We start from the raw sequence: 17,322 nt of genomic DNA on the forward strand, positions 1-17,322 counted from the left end.
CTTCTTCCACGCTGAATGGGACAGACCGGCAACTCTGGGTTCTGCTGAGATGCTGCAGCCCCTTCAGCCCCGTTTCATCACACAGCAGTTCCCTTCCCTCTATTTCTCCTTTTCCCCCGCATTAAACCAGCGCGGTAGCTGTCATCGCAACCCGGCTGTACATCAGAGAAGATATAGTGCTGTTTCAGCAGCAATCCGAGCCAAAAGGAAGGATTTTGCAGGCAGAGTTTAACCCATGGGCAGTGAGTTGAACAGTGCCACCACAGAAGAAGAAAGACTCCTTTTCCACTGCAGCTGATGGTTTTTGCCAGCCGGGAGCAAGGATGTGAATTTTCGTATGCATGGGTAATCAACATGGCAATGTTTCAAAATGCTTCAGTAGGTCTTGCCCCAGCTAGGAAAGATTTAAATCTAATTAGAAATCAGAGCTAGGAGGAAGTAATATTTCTGCCCGTGAGAATTTCCAAGTTCTCAAAAAAAAAAAAAAAAGAAAGCCTTATGCTTTAATGGGAGGAAAACTTGAAAAAAAAATGAGATAAAGTGAAAATCAGATAATAGGTTGACATTTTTTATAGCTGTAAAGCTGTACAACTAGTCCTGTAGCTCTGTATACTAGCTGGAAGATGGCTTCAATTCACACCAAATTTCTCTCGCTGCTGTGGCATGCTTTTTAATTGTGTCTTTATTAAAAGCGTGAAAAAAACTTTATTTTGAGCCCAGAAATTGATTTTTTTAATATTACTGAGAAAATATTTTTTAAAAGAAATCCAGCAGTTTTCTCCAACTATAAATGTATTCAAGCACCTTTCCCTCCAACATACTCCAGTTTGAAAACAAGCATTTCCTAATACAAGTTTTCCTTGAAAAATTCCTGCCATTTCTATTAGAAACCATTCGTTCTTAGTTCATTTTGACCTAAGGGCACCAGTGACTGTGCAGCTTATTTCAGTTTTAGTTTCAGTAGCCGCACAACGGAGTGTGGTCAAGATTTTTCCTCTTCAGCAGTCAAAGAAGTTGTGACCAATGGCGTTGTTTGAGTCACCCTGGTTGTATGATCTAGTGGTTATTCTGTATTTTTCTAACGTGTCTATTGTACCAAAGAGATTATGCATCATCTCTTGCAGTAGTTATTTCTCATTTCTAAGAAAACATAACTTCAATTTGTAAACACAAAACAGAGAAGAAGAAACAACATATTTCATATCTAGCGTAAGGAGTCTCCAAGTCAAAAACCACATGTGAAAAAGAAACCAGACCAAACCAGCTTAACAGATGTAAAATCATTATGCATTATGCATTCGGAAGAAAAGATCAGAGGAGGCAGACAGTGGCAAACAAATCAGATGCTGAAGAATCCCTCAGTCCAGGGCTAAATGAGTGTAGATAATACCAGAAAAAAATCTCTTTTCCTTTTCACTATAGGGATGGCAGTGGTGCGTAATGTTCCCATGGCCGTGGGTGAATGGCAGAGCAGTGGGACACATCACATCTATCACTTCGCTATCACTGCCAAAGTTGGTGAGTTAGACCCGCAGTGTGTCTAGGAGCACACTGGAGTGACTGTCAGTGTTCCCTGCTCGTCCTTTTTGGAGCTGGCCTCTTGGTGAGATAAGGCAGTTTTTGCAAGGGATTCCCCAGAGAGCTTTCTTCTCCCAGGAAATTCTCTCTAGTGGGTTCTGCTCTGCAATGGGAGGATCTGAGCCTATTTTAACTATTTTCTTCTCTGGGAGAGCAGCACTTAAATGCTGGTTTGAAGAGCAATGCACAAAGGTTTTGAGCACTCAGACCCCCAGCTGAATCTCATTCCCTTCCCCTGATTTAGTTAGAGTGCTTCTGAAAGGTCCTTAGCTGATGCAGAAACTGAGATCCTGTCATTAGTGAGGTATCGTTGGTTGGAGAACAGGCTTCGCACTAGGTGTTGCCTTAGCCCCAGTCTGGGGGGAGCACTTCAAAGCCATGTAGGCAGTAACCACTGAAACGTGTTGGCATACTGCAATCAGACGTGTCTGTCACGATAAAAGGGCTAATGCACTTTTGCTGGGCGCTGTGCAAAAAGCTGCCCAAGCTTATAGGAAAGCCTTGTCAATAGAGGATGTGCAGTCGTGAGCGGGATTCATTGGCATGGGTCCGAAGAGTGCCAGTAAAGCCTGGACCTCCACCGCCGTGTGCTGGTGCGCAATGGGAGCCGTACAGCAAGTTGTACCTGATGTGTATAATGGGATACAATGAATTCAGAAGGTCAAGCTCGCAGTCCACTGGTATTAGAAATAAAACCCTGGAAAGGTGAATTTCTGTGTTGAGGAGGCTCTGAAGTCCCCATTTGTAGCTGAATCTAGGGAAAATAGGTTTTAAAGGAACCCCTAACTTCTGATTGCCTCTGCCCCACTTTATAGTTCAGCCCAGTGAATGCCGCTAAAGCCATCAGCTTTGAAGAAGGGATCAACGTTTCTGTTTCAGACTGTTTGTATAAATAAGCAGCTGCTTGAATATGCTGAAGTGTGAGGAATGTGAGCAGAGAATGGTAGAAGTGAGTGGAAATCTCTAAGAAATACCACTGAATACATTGGACTACAGTTCAGCATTTTTTACGGGCATCATTTGCATTTATACTGTCAGCACAGGGTGGATGAATGGAGGCACAATAAATGATACGTACAATTTGAATTTTTCAGTGTGTGCTTGAGACTCGATTCTGTTTCTCCAGCAGAAAAAGATGATTTTTTTTCCATCGTTTCAGGGATTAGGTAAATCCCATGAGTGATGACAACAGACAGAACTGGGGCTTGCAAAGATACAGAAGGGAAAATATACTTGACACTTGTGAGAAGTGAACTCTGAGCTGGCGGTGCGGTTAGACACGCCAGCCTCATTTCAGAATGCTGAAATACTGCCTTCTCATTCTCCTACCTTGAATCACGAAACCCCACGTTCTTCTAATGCTTCTTTCAGAGGGAGAAGTGAAATGATTCATATGAAGAACCAGAATGGCTCAAACCACATCCCTTTTATTTATCTAGACTGCACCAGAACCTCTGCCAAACTTTGGATCATTTGGGATAAACTAATTGTAGCATCCCTATGCTGTTTTTGTTTTCTTACACCGTTGTATACATGTCCTTCTTCTGGTGTTCGGCTTTAAAACTCATATAGATACTTCTGGTGTCAGAAGTGACCCCTCGCTGGATGCTCCCGTGTATGCAGAAGAGAACCAGAAAATGGAATCTCATCATGCTGTGGTGCCTTGATGGAGGAAGTTTCTTGAAGGCTTGAGCAGCTGCTCAAGAGGCAGAGAGGAAACTAAGATGAGTAGCATGAGCAGAGGAGAGAAGAGTCACGTTGTCTCTTGAGTGAAGTTGTGTCAGGGAGGCATGTGAGGAGAGGTGAAGTGAAAAGATCAGGAGGAACCTCCAAGCTTTGGACCCTGTTTGGAGAACAATTAGAAATAGGGACAAAGGTAATGAAAGACACAGTGTTTAAGTTTGTGGCTAACGTAGAGGCCCTTAGCTGAAGATGGAACTGCTGCTGAAGGAGGCTGACTTGCGTGTGGAGTACTTTGGCCGATGTCCTACATGCTTTGGAGCGCAAAGGACCAGGGACTAAGGGGAAGAAGAATATCACCTTCAGACACCTTTTCATCTCTTTCTTTTTTGCAATTCTGTTAATTCAGTGGAGGCAGCTGGAATAGGTTTTGTTTTCTCGTTAGTATTGCTGCAATGCACAGCATTTGTTTGCTTTTAGCCTCTCTACCAGGCAATGGCTGATTCCCAAGAAGCTGATACTTAGGACCTCGTCAGTACATATGCCTACAGAGAAATCCAGGAAAGGATCCAAGAGCTGGGGTCAGAATAATGGGTGTTGGTATGGGGCCTTCAGCTTATGCACTGAAGTGCATCTGAGCTGCAGACTTCTAGCTAAACGTTAGGCTTACATTCGTCGCTCGTTCCAGAGTCTTTGCTGGCATGTCTGATTTGCTGTTTGTATCACGGGTTGTAGCAGTGGCCTTAGAAGATGTTCCGTGTGATTTTGTCTGAAGAGAGCTAGGGACTTTGACGTTAGCTAGAGAAGGAAAGCTGAACAGTTACTGGGGGGATCTGTGCCCTCCTTCTGTGATAACAGAGACTGGAGGGTTGTGAGGTCTGCTTTGCGCCTCTGGAGGAAGGCGGGGAGCAGAGATGTGCTTGGGGGATGTCATCCAGGTCTGCGTGGCTGAGGGTTTGCACCAGGGTCTACAGTTTTCATTATTACATAACCATAATTAGTATTGTGAAATAGCTGCAGTGCTGCGTGTTTCCATGTTACTGTTACGGGCTCGCTCAGAGCAACCTGCCGTCCTGCATTTGCTTACAGAGGGCAGAATGAGATAGGGGGAGAGATGCTGACTGCTTTCATGCTGCTGCTCAGCTTCCGCTGTGGGAAATGTAACACCTCTCCCCTTCCCTTAATGCCCAGCCTGGCTCACTACCTGAAACTCTTCACAGTAAGTCAGCGCTGACTCTCAAGGCCTGCTTTTTGGAATAGTCATAAAGCAGCTTTCTTGTAGCTTGCTGGAAAAAAAAATGCAGTGAAAGTCATTCTGATGACAGCTAGAGGGAAGAAATAACGTTCCTTGCAAACTTACATGTAAAGGATAAGAAAAACAAGTGCAAGAGCTGTGCAAGGGGGGGGATTCTTATTTGATGCTTGAATGCTAGAGGCTCGTGGGAAGTCTATGTGTGCAGATATGGGGGCCAAACAGAGATTTCCATTACTAATTTCTCTTCTCATTGGTTGTGTGATGCTTCCCTTCTTCCTTTTCTTTTTCTTTATTTTTTGTTAGTTTCCTTAGTCTCTTTTTTGCTTTGTTCCCTTCTGCTTGGATTAAGCTGTGCAACATATGTGATATGTGCAAAAGAAAGGGTAGGATCCTTACAGCAAAATGAGTTGAGTCGATCCTGCCACGATTCCTATTTTATTCCCCTAAATAACCAAATCAATTAACCAGCCCGTCGCTCTGGGGAAGTACTCTACTCCGCTGCTTGCTGGCTGCACTGACTTTCAGGGCTGCTCTCAATCCCACGCCCTCTGCAGCCAGCATCTGCCCCCAGCGCAGCTCTCGAGCCCTCGGTGCTTTTGGGGAGGTTGTGGCAAAGCTACATGTGCACCCAGGTCCTGTGCAGACCTCACGCCCCCTCGCACGACGTGACAAATGCCGGGTCACCCTTCTTCCAGCCCCAGTGGCTGCTGCGAGCGTGCTCCTTGCATGCATGGCACTGGCTATTTGCCAGGTTTAGTGTAAAAAAAAAAAAATTTTTTTTTTTTGAATGAATGAGTGAATGAATGAATGAATACCTGATTAAGTTAATGAAGCTGAGGCAATGGTGGGAGGGAGTGACTTGGCTGCTGAGTGCTCTAAGAGATCTGGCAGCGCATTAGACTTGCATAACGCTTTACAGTTCCATGCTGCGCTCCATATGAGCCACAGGAGAGGGCTGCAATAATTACCCGGCTTTTCGATTGAAACCAGCTGCAGGTAGCTAGTCATCCTTTTGTCCATTTCACTGGTGTCGGGGAGTCACTTGTCTTTGCACCTCGGATTTCCAGTGGCAGATGGGTAAGCTGCTTTCACAGAAGCGATTGCAGCGCTGAGAAAGCGTCTTTGTGGCTGCTACAGGAGGTCCCTTCAGACGTCCAGGCTGTGATTCACTGGACCCATATGTCCGATGGAGGAATTCTTTTAGTTCCTGAGTTCAAAACTCCTATATAAATAACCTTTATGGGAGTCGTGTGATTTTTTTTTTTCCCTTCTTCAGTTGGCTGGGAGAAGGGGAGCAAAAGGTTTTCTTGTATCTGCTTTTTGTAAGAAAAGGCATTTTTAAATCCTTCCAGTTTTTTTTGTTTGCTGTTTAAAGCAAGTTCTTCCTGGCAGTCCCGGATGGTACATACCTTTGTTTCTCACATACTTAAATTAAGAGTACTGGCACTGCATGTTAGCACACCGCCTTCGTTTGTCAGCGTTCCCTGCTTGAGAGCAATGCTGATTTGCATTTGTAGTTGGAATGTTTTTTTTTAATTGCAACTGGAGCCTGTGACTGCGTATCCTGCTATGTCGTTATAAACCCGCATTATTTCATTTTCTTTTAATGGTTTTCTGCTCTGTCTTGTCAGAGAGAACAGTCGGGGCCATCTCACCCTCGCTGCGCTGGCCTCAGTTAAGTGCCACTGGTGATGAATTTGGCTCTCTGTGCCCATTTTATCCGCCTGCCTTTCTGCCCATGGAATGGGAAGGAGTCGTTTCGTGGCAGAAAGTGCCATTCCCAGACTTGCCACAAAGTCGGGAACAACGAACTCCTCACCTGGTGCTGTGGGCTGCCAGTCCAGGACAGGCGTTTTGTGGGAAGAGGGGACACGGAACGGGTCGGTTTGGCTTTTTTTTTGTTTTGCCTGCATGCATTTGTGTGCGCTGTCCCCTCGGATGTTCACATTGCCAGCTTGAGGGTCTGTGCAGGACCAGCGTGGGTGATGCTGCAGGGCATGTCCACGTGGAACCGACTCTGAATTAAGAAGAAAAATGAGCTAATTAAAGAAAAAAAGAACAAATGAACGGGATGTTGAAGTTGCTGTCATCTTCTGTAGCACGCCTCAGGGCTGGGGGTGAGCTGCTGGCATTTAGTTTAGTCAGATGTAATGGTCAGTGATCCTGATTCGGCGAGGCACCGAGTGTGTGCTTGGGCCGTGAGCAAGGACTCGTATAAAATCGCTTGCAGTTACAGCGCTGCTGAATGAAGCCTGAAAGGAGAGGTGCCGGAATCCATTTCAAGGGGAATTTAACATGAATTCATCTTGAGCGTTTTACAAGTGGCCTAATTGCAGCTCATTTGCTGGCATATAGAACCTACCCGTGGAGCCATCTGCAGAGAGGACTCCCCGTGAAGGATGACCTTCCCAATCTGCTCTCAGAGCCGTGCTCTCACGCCGCCCCGTTATCAGCCCGGCTCGGTAGCGTGTTCCTCTCCCTCAGCACACATGCTTAGCCGTGAAATGGCTGCTTGGGCTGGCTGGTGCGTGCTGGTGTTGCTGGCCGCATCTTCAAAGGGGTGGGAATGCCCCCGGGACCCATCGTTTTTCGTGGGGATCACAGTCGTCCCTCCTGGAAACGAAGCTGGACGTCTTCCTAATCTGTTCGGCCGCGTACGTGAAAGAGAGATTGTTTCAAGCCACATGGAACGAGACCTGTGTGACATACCCGCGGTGCAAATGTGTTCATACAGGCATGACAGTTTCTGTCACAAGTTAAAACGAGTGGCGAGTGGGTGTTGCTACATTTATAGTCACTCGTGAAATTTTCAATGGAAAATCGTGTAGGCAGCTGCCATTGTAGCTGGGCACATTTCAGATAAATGAAAAACATCAACAAAGTAATTTCTGTATTATACTAGTTTATAAATGAACTCTGCTCACTCATTTAAGCTGCAGAAATGCCTCTGCGGGACTGGTGTAAGAGGAAATGCTTTTCTTGTGCAATATCAGCCGGGCTGGGCCTTCAAATCTGACGTCCTGCAGCTGGCGGCAGGCGGTGCCGTACGGGGAAATCGAGGCTGTGAGTCGCATCTGTCCGCTTGTGGAGGGGCGTAGGTGGGGTGCACGTCTCCTTCCTGGGGCACGTGGGGCTGGAGGAGCACTTGAAACGCGTGTGCTCAGCCCGTGCCAGCACTGGGGCGTGCGAGGCAGGCGCTGCCTTCCTGCAGATAAGGTGCTCACCGTGGGGTTGACTGATGTGCTCTTCGTGTACTTTTTAAAAGAGAAAGCCACCTTGTGCACACTTGCACGCGTGCTCTGCCCCAGGACCCGGGCCCTTTAGCAGCACTTAAATCCTTCTCCTCCTTCCCTCCCGAGCAGCAGAGAGCTGTGGAGCCCAGGGCTTCACCCTCGAAGAAGTTGCTGTATAACCAGCTTCCTCAGGTTGCATCGGTAGCCCCAAGATAGCTGACGCCGTTTCACAAAACTCCAGTCCCTGGTGTCAGATGATTAGATGGGAAATCCCACGTTTAGCTAAAAAAGTAAGTTTCTGGTCTTGTGGGTTGCAGGGAGAAGCCAGAGACCTTGAGACCGAAAGGCCTCGCACAGCAGAAGGGCAAGTTAAAAAAAAAATGAAGAAAAGGCAAAAAACCCTCCACCTTTATCATTTTAAGAAATCTGCTGTATGTAAGCCGGTATTGTGTGTCTCAGGGGTGAGGAAGGGGGCCTGACTCACGGTGTCTGAAGCCAGGGCTTGGCCGTACGAGGCAGGGGATTTCTGTGGGGGCAGCGTGCGGACGCAGCCCCCCGGCGGCAGCCCTGCTGCGGGCTCGGCTCGCGGCTCGAGGAGCGAGTGAATGCTTCCTTGCTTCCCGCTGCCATCCCAGCAGCTTGCGCTGGGCGCCGGGATGCCAGGCACCTGTGGAGCGTGCTGGAAGAGGAGGACTGACCTCTGCTAATAACTTTTTGGGGAGATGCAGAGAATAAAGTATTATTACTGTTTTTTTCTCCTCTACCCGCTTCCCTCAACTCTTGCATCGTACTTGCATCGTACAGTTTCAAGGGAATGGCAAGCCATTGGCACCTCACGTTCAGTGATCCGCTAGTTGAGGTTTGCTTATATCAATTGTTCTTTATATTGCCTGGAGGGAGAGGAGGGATGTGCAAAATAGGTCTGCTCACTCTGCAAAAACCTGTAGCAATTTGCTGTGGTGGATTCCCAGAAGCACAATAAGCGCTCGCACCGCAGTGGACAATCTGTCTTCCAGATGCAGCGTTGATCAGGAATCCTTTAGTTTTGGGAGGAGAATTTCAAATTTTATTAGAGGTTTTCATGTGTCTTATTAATGGCGCTCTGCAGTTGGCCCTCCTGGGAAATCTGCCAGGGAAGCGTGAAATCGGTGGGATCGGACAATAAACTCCTACAGCTATTGCTGGCGTGCGCTGGGCTGCACATGGCAGGGCTGATGAAATCCGCAGCGGTTACAACCATGAATAGGTAGCTGGCAGAGGACGGGCCGTGGAGCTGGGGAAGCTGGCAAATAGATCTGAGAACCGAATGCAGCTGCAGAGCGCTCTGCAATGTGCCTGCCTTCTAATCCCCAGGAATCTGATCCCGCAGCTGCCAAGCTCCCCGGAGAGGAGGGGAAGGTGGGATGCAGTGCCTTCCCCCTCCGCCGGTACCCGCTGATGCTGAAGGCACCTGCTCAGCGTGTCACGATAGGATGGGCAGGCGACGCGAGGCAGGAGCGTGAGCCTGATTCCCCCCGGTAACACACCAGGCACAGAGCTGCGTGTCAGATGCGATGCGAAGGATTATTTTTTTCGGTGTACGCTTTGAATATTTCATTGATGTAAACTTGCCAGGCGGGGCAGTGCTGCCTGACAGAGAGGAGACCCAGTTTTTTATCGAGTGTGGGAAATTGCTAGTCATACCTGGAGCTGGAAAGCAAAAGCTAAACACTGGTAATAATAGTAAGTGTGCTAGCTGCCGAGTGGCAAACGGCTGTGCGAATTCGTTACCACCTGCAGGGAGCTGAGGGACTGGAGGGGATGGGGGACCAGATTCCTGAAGGTGTTTTAGAGACCTAAAAACCAGCCACGTCGTGGGACTGCGAAAAGCGCCTGACGTCTGAGGGCAGTGACAGTGGGACTGGCCCCAGCCTCTTGGCTCAGGTCTGGGTGGTGGGACGCGGCAGGAGGCTACGGCGTGGAGGGAGGCGCTGGTTTTACCTTCGTTGCTGGTTTTACCTACGTTGCAGCGAGCTCTGGATAGCTAAGGAGGTCAGCCCTTCAGGCTATAACCTAGCATCCTCTCATGAGTTTTAAATTTGTTAGATGAAATAAATAGAAAAATAGCGTTCTGGGAGACGCAGTGAGTTTTAAAGTGCCTTGCAGAGGCACGCTGGAGCTTTGCATGAAAAATGCACATCCTGAGCTCTAGTGAGCAATCCCTTCGGGACCAGAGCAAACCCAGATGGTGACTCCTCCAAGTGATTATTTTTCTGCCTTAAGCCTTTCCAGGAATTCGAGTGTGGGCAGGCTGCCAGTGGACACTGGCTGTCCAGACACTTTAGCAATGTTCCCTGTGTACAAGCTGCCAGAGATACCAAAGTCCAGCTGCTGTCCCTGATCTCTTTGCCCCCTTTGCCTTCCTAGTCGTAATTACACGTGCACACACGCATGCACGCGCTTGTGTGACACGCGCCTACAAAGCGGGCGCAAAAAAAAATCACCCAGTGTTTGCTGCTGTTCTGAGTGTCTTGCAAATCGTGATCGACAGCTCTGCAGTTAAAGAGAAAGGAAATCTCCAGACTTGGAAAAATTACTCAGATCACAAAAAAAGAGCATACAAATAATAAACTGTGCCCCGCACCTCGGAAGGCAGGCGTTCATCTTTCCAGGGCAACCAGCAGAGAGCGGTTTAACCATGCCTCGTACCTCTTGCCTTTGAGACACTCCGGCGTGTCTGCCTTGCAGTGCTTCCCGAGCAAAATCAGCCCCGCGTTATCTCTGCTGCGGGAACTTGAATTATGCTGAAAACTTATCATTTCGCTTCTAAGTCTTGGAGCAGAAATAGGCTGGTTTTTGCCGCACATTTACATTTCTGCAAATCCAGTCCGATGTCTGCTGGAGTTCAAAGTCTAACCGTGAAGTACTCGGGCTTGGAAAAGTGGGGCAGTCTTCACCGCTCTACTGCTGTCTCCTCCTCTGTCTCCATTAAGCTTGTTCATTCCTCCTGTGCTCTCCGGGAGATTTTGGGTAGCCCTTTTGTTGCCGGTGATGATGCAGAGAGCCATAAGAAATACCAACAAAAGGAAAAAAAAAAAAGAGAGAGAAAAAGATTTAGCATGTGGTATTTTTGAGGAATGTTAGCTTTGACTTTGGAGGCTACCCAAAACTCAGCGGTTCAATCCTATTTAGCAGAACAAAACCTTCGCTTCAGCTCCCGCAAAGTGAAACCTCACCAGGTTTCATACGGCAGCACACCAGTAATTTTGATGTGGGGAAGCCGAGTCCGATCGCCTCGGGCTTTTGGAGCGACGGGGTTTGGGGGAGTCCGCTTTGCCCATTGCACCAGCAGGGACTGGCGCTGCCCAGTCCCGCACACAAGCCCCCTTCCAGCTGCGGTGTGTGATGTGTGGGCACTCGCTGCTTTGGGCCAGCACCCTGCCTCCATCCCACATCCCCGTTTTCCCCTCGCAGCGCCCGCGGCCGGTGCGAGGGAGTGGTGGGAGCACCCCGGCCAGCAGCTGCCGGCTTATCTGCCAGAGCCGACCGCCCAGGGCAGAAGACTACAGTGAGCTAAACTTAACTAAGGATGACTGCGCAAATGTGAGCTCGGCGATTTTATTTTTAGTCGGACTTAAAAATAAAAACCCGTAAGTCATGTGTAAGATAATAATTTTAGCTGTTGCCAAGACACGGCGAGCAACTGCGAGGAGGAGGAGGGGGAAGACCCGTGTGGATCGCAGGGCCCCCCCGGTCTCCTGGCTGCCCTTGCCCGGCGGCGCCGGTGGGTCGGGGCCGTGCTTGAGGTGTCGCTGGGCCTTGCTCTTTGAAGGCTGCCCCTTCCTTTCGTTCTCCCCCTGGCCAAAAAGCCAGAGAATCTGCCCCAAAACATGGGGTCCTTTAAGCAGCCTTTGCCCAAAGCTGCAGCTGATGGGTGTGCTGTTTTTTCTCTGCTTAACAGTCCTGCGCTAATTCGTGGCAGCTGTGGAGTTGGTGAAGGAAAAACAACAAACTGTTTTTGTAGGGTCTGCGTGGCTGTTGGTGTTTGGTTACTGTTTATCAGTTTTCAGGGAATGGAATAATTCACTTAAGGCCGATTGTATCAGACCATTAAATGCCTTAGACTTCTGTTGGATTATGGCAGCTTGGAGGACCACAAATGTAAAGAATGCTCTTAAAGACAGGTTTAATCTTTGCTTAATATGTCTTCAAAGCACTGCGTGCACATATAAACATCAGGCTTATTGTTCATTAGAAGTGAGGCAATAGGGAAAGAAATCCCCCAAAGGAATATTACTTGCCATAAGATAACTATCAGTACTGCTGCTCAGCATTCACTTTAAAGTGGCTTGTATCCCGTTTCCATCTTCTTTCCCATCCACTCCTAATTCTTTCTCCCTTTTTCTTTCATGTAACACATGCTTTTCTTGCAGGAATGCCTGTCGTGCGTGAGATGCAGGGTTTGTCAGCACCCACGCTCGCTGATCTTTCAGAACAGCCAGAAGCACGGGGGGAAAGCAGGGGCTGGACAGCGAGTGGGAAAAACTTCACTTTGCATAAAGTTTGTTATGAGGCCGGGCAAGGCAGGAGCTCCTGGTTTCAGGCAGGTTGGGGAGCGTTTTCAGGTTTTCTTTCAAAGCATGATGTGATTCAGTTACAGTATTTTCCTTAGCAGACAGACAGTTAGGGCCTGGCTTTGTTGCTCCTGTTGACTTGGGACGGCCAAAGTCACCGAGCCAAGCGATGCAGAGCTGAGAGATGGTTTTGCTCCAGCCCCGTACAACATCCTGAGCTTTTACCACGGTAGGGGCTCCTGATTTGGATCAGGAAGACCCAAATGTGCTTTCCCGTTAATGAGGTGTCCCCGGGGCCAAGTTAGCTCAGCATTGGGCCTGCTGGGGAGCAGGGCTTTACCCTCTTCTTCCCCAGAGCATCCCGGTGCTGCCTGCATGCTGCCCACAGCCTCCCTGGTCAGCAGGTGCTGAAAAACCCAGTGGTCGGATCCAGCTGGCGCTGGAAATGCCATCAGCATCACAGCGGGGCAGCTTGCAGCACCACGGCATCTCCCCACCTGGGCACCTGGCTGTGAGGTGTCAATGGCAGAGGGATTTCAGATCACCGAGTTAAAAAATGAAAATATAAAGGAGAAGTTAAAAATCTGGCTCAGAGCCGCCTTTGGCTTTGTGCTGCTGCTGTAAATAGATGGCATAGCTGCGGCTTGTGGCCGGGCTGCTGCGTGTACCCGTAGCCAGCTGTGGCATGGGGGGACAGTGGGGGGCAGCAGCTGCATCTGCTGCCTCAGACGGTGTGGCACGAAGTCACCCCGCAGGTGACACTGGGGTTAGAGGCTCGGCAGTAACTCACCGTGCCTCCTCTCCACGTACAGCTGCTGGCTGCTAATGCAAATATTGCGTGTGTGTGTGTGTGCGCGGGAGGTCACGCCGCGCTCCTGGGCTTTTTAGGACACGGTGGGGTGAAGGCGACACTGTTGTTGCAGGGGAAGGAGAGGGTGGAAGGAGGGACCTTGGAGACATGAAGGGTTTTCCTGACAGAGGGAAGAAAGCAAGCTCACGAGACATTGCGGGCAAGCCCCTAAGTGCTTGCTGCTAAATCTGACACCTGATGGTCAGAGAGTTTCTGACCTGCCTACGGTTTTAATCGCTTTCATGATATGCTTGTGGACGTGCCCAGGATTTTAGCTGCTGTTTACAGTGCAGCTGTCCACTGCTCCTTGACGTGAGAGCAGCAATGCCCGGCTGTTTTTGTTTTTCCAGCATTTTTTTCCTCTTTCTTGGTTGCTGGTTTGGGGTGTCGGCTTGTTTGTTCCCATTTCCCAGCGCTGATGGTGTGATTTCCCCCCTCCCTCGCCCACCCTCTCGTTGCAGAGTCCAGAGGAGCTGTCGGAGGATCGTGCTCACAGGGAGATGATTCCTCATGAAGTCACTGGATCCCTTGCAGAAATCAAATGTGACTTTCCGTTTATCAGACTGAAATCAGAGCCAGCCAGACAGTGAAGCAAGCACAGTGGAGGGGGGACGGCGAAAGATGAAATCCAACCAAGAGCGGAGCAATGAATGCCTGCCGCCCAAGAAGCGAGAGATCCCCGCCACCAGCCTGCCTTCGGAGGTGAAGCCGGTCCTGCCGAACGACAACCACCGCGCGGACAACCTAGCATGGCTCCCCAGCACGCCCGGCGGCCAGAGCGGCCTGGGGGCCAGGCACAGGCCCGGGGGGACGTCGGCGGAGGTGGGCTTGCAGCAGGGTTTGCACAAGCCGCCGCCGGCGGGGCTGGACTATTCCCCGCCGAGCGCGCCCAGGTCCGTGCCGGCCCCCACCACGCTTCCCACCGTGTACTCGCCCGCGCTCTCCCAGTCCGGGACCCCCGTCTCCCCCGTGCAGTACACGCACCTGCAGCACACGTTCCAGTTCGTCGGGCCCCAGTACAGCGGACCATACGCCGGGTTCATCCCCTCGCAGCTGATCTCCCCGACCGCCAATTCGGCAACCGGCGCCGTGGCGGCGGCCACGGCTGTCGCAACCACTCCATCCCAGCGCTCCCAGCTGGAGGCTTATTCCACTTTGCTGGCCAGCATGAGCGGCTTAAGCCAGCAGGGGCACAAAGTCGAGCCACACCTGGTTAGGACGCCCGGGCTGATCGCTGCGGGGTCTCCTCCGCCCACCCAGCAGAACCAGTACGTCCACATCTCCAGCTCTCCCCAGAGCGCGGTCAGAAACGTCTCTCCTCCAACCATCCCGGTCCCCCTGCACCCCCACCAGACAGTGATCCCCCACACGCTCACCCTCGGCCCTTCCTCCCAAGTGGTGGTGCAGTACAGCGACGCCTCGCACTTCGTCACGAGGGACGCCCCCAAGAAGCCCGAGAGCGGCCGGCTGCAGGCGATGCAGGCCAAGGAGGTACTGAACGGCGAGATAGAGAAGAGCCGGAGGTACGGCATTTCGCCCTCTGCCGACATGGGTCTAGTCAAAGCAGGCAATAAACCAGCTCCTCACCATTACGAGACCAGGCACGTGGTGGTGCACTCAAGCCCCGCCGAGTACGGCGCCCGGGATTCCTCAGGGGTCCGAGCCTCCGTCATGGTGGTCCCCAACAGCAGCACGCCGACGGCGGACATGGAGGTGCAGCAGGCCACCAACCGAGAGACCTCTCCCTCAGCCCTCAACGACAAGGGAAGCTTGCACCTAGGAAAGCCGGCCCACCGCTCCTACGCTTTGTCCCCGCAGCAGGCCCTGGGCCACGAGGGGGTGAAGGCGGTGGCCACGCTGTCCCCCCACACCGTCATCCAGACGACCCACAGCGCCTCCGAGCAGCTCCCCGTTGGGCTGCCGGCGACGGCCTTCTACGCCGGGACCCAGCCGCCGGTGATCGGCTACCTGAGTGGCCAGCAGCAAGCGCTGGGGTACCCCGGGGGGCTGCCCCAGCACCTGGTGATCCCCGGCACGCAGCCCCTGCTCATACCGGTCGGCAGCGCCGACGTCGAGCCGTCGGGCGTCGCGCCGGCGATAGTCACCTCGTCTCCCCAGTTCGCAGCAGTGCCTCACACATTCGTCACCACCGCCGTCCCCAAGAGCGAGGCTTTCAGCGCCGAGCCCCACACCACCCAGCCCGCCTACCAGGCCACCATGGTGCAGGCGCAGATCCACCTCCCCGTGGTGCAGTCCATCGCCTCCCCCGCTGCGGCTCCCCCCACGCTGCCCCCCTACTTCATGAAGGGGTCGATCATTCAGCTGGCCAACGGGGAGCTGAAGAAAGTAGAGGACTTGAAAACGGAAGACTTCATCCAGAGCGCAGAAATTAGCAATGACCTGAAAATAGACTCCAGCACTGTGGAGAGGATCGAAGACAGCCATAACCCAGGCATTGCTGTGATACAGTTTGCGGTTGGAGAGCATCGCGCACAGGTAATAGCGACACGTGGTAGTGGGGGGCTGCAGGGGACACTTCGGTGCGGTCCGGTCGCTTCGGGTCTGCCTGGGGTTAGTTTCTCATCGTTCACGCCCACCCGTGAGACTGACTTGGGTCCAAGAAACAGCTCTCTGGCAGTGTTGGTGGAGCCGGCAGGGGCACACTGATGACAAATGTAGCCTCCTGGATGTAAAGCGGGTCTTCCTGGGGGACCAGGCTGCCCTCTTTTCTTACGTCCAGGTTAAACTGCGACAGGACTGTTCTCAGTGCCCTTATCAGTCCAGGGGAAACATTTATGTACTCGTTGGGTATGATTAGCACAGAGCCATGTTGCAGAATTCAAGGCAATACCCCTTTTCCTCACCTGCTCTGTGCTACCACCCCGAGGCCCCAGCCTGTCTGCATGCAGCCCTGTCGAAGCACACAATGGAAAAATAACAGTCCTGGCATCATGCAAAAACATCCGAAGACTAGGGGGCAAATGGAGACGCTGGGCAGCAAAGGGATTTGCTGAAGTAAAGTCACACAGTGTGTTATTGTCAGACCCAAGGCAAAGAGCTGGGTCTTCTTCCACCCATTGGCCTAGCCGAAGGTCTTCATTGCCTGGTTAGGATTTTGCATTTTGGAATAAATCCTGCTGTGCTTTATAGCTGGAGAACCCATAGGAGAAATTACATGATCTTCATGCTTTTTTATTCAAATACAAAATGGGTTAAGCTGTACGAGAGGATATATTTTGCATTCTTGTAGGTGATTTTGACCTTCCACCCCAGAAAGCTTGGGCTAGATTCAGCGCAAATCCTACCCTTGAGCAATAGGTAGGCAGCGAGGTTGTGAATTTCCATGGCTTGGAGACAGCTTGGAGCTGTCTGGGAATGCTTCCACTCACACGTAAGTTTCTGAAACACTACGGAGTTTTACTGAGGCTTCAGTCTTGAGTGGTTTAAACACTGTGCAGCTCACATAAACTGTCTGTTCAAGGGAAATTTGGAAAGGAAAACCATCTAGGTGGCTGGTCAGGCTGTGCTTCTGACCTTTGTTTCTCACGGTAGGAAAAATCCTGTAACTTTCCAAAGATACTTTTAAGTTAAGACTGTACTGATCATAAAGCATTATCCTATTGCTGTCCATTTTCTAAGCAATTTAGATTCTTCTCTACTGAGGCAGGAGCAGATATACTAGGTAGCAGTGTGGCTCCTAGAGGCATTCATTTGAAATAACGTTGTCACAAGTGTTCTCAGTTTGGTTTGAAATACAAGTGCTGCAAACTGCAGCATTTGCAACCACGAGACAGTACCCTCGATGACGGAGAACCAGAGGGAGAGAGAGGGAGAGAGGAGCTGGAAGCGTACAGATACAGTGAAGAAACCTAGGCTGACGGTTTGGAGAAGAAAAACAAACAGGTATGGCACAGAGGAGCAGGTCACACAAAAAATTCTTACAGCCTCAGCGGTCTGTGTCCCATCCTTCCCAGCCTGCACATAGCTGGCAGTGACTACATGCGACACGTCCTCTTGCTCATGTCAAATGTGCAGATTCCCTGTGTGGTTTTGTCTGTAGATGTGCACGTGCCATCTGCACAACAGAGAGATACATGCATACATGCATGCATACATAGATGTTGGGCCCCTGGTGTTTTCAGGAGAAAGACAGGATTTTTCCCCACCGCTGAA

General features: G+C 50.7%; 1 protein-coding gene across 18 annotated transcripts in view; it reads left to right on the top strand.

Moving 5' to 3' along the window:
* ATXN1 (ataxin 1) overlaps positions 1–17,322 on the top strand; it is a 218,355-nt gene that overhangs the window by 185,515 nt on the left and 15,518 nt on the right. For all 18 annotated transcript variants that reach the window (XM_080579215.1, XM_080579227.1, XM_080579216.1 and 15 more), the window contains one exon: positions 13,611–15,645. In XM_080579215.1, the coding sequence (XP_080435341.1) occupies positions 13,771–15,645 (1,875 nt within the window). In that variant the 5' untranslated portion in view covers positions 13,611–13,770. The remainder of the gene's footprint in view (positions 1–13,610; positions 15,646–17,322) is intronic.

This window comes from Anser brachyrhynchus (genome assembly GCF_964034855.1).
Source record: "Anser brachyrhynchus genome assembly, chromosome: 2".
In the NCBI taxonomy this organism is placed as follows: domain Eukaryota; kingdom Metazoa; phylum Chordata; class Aves; order Anseriformes; family Anatidae; genus Anser; species Anser brachyrhynchus.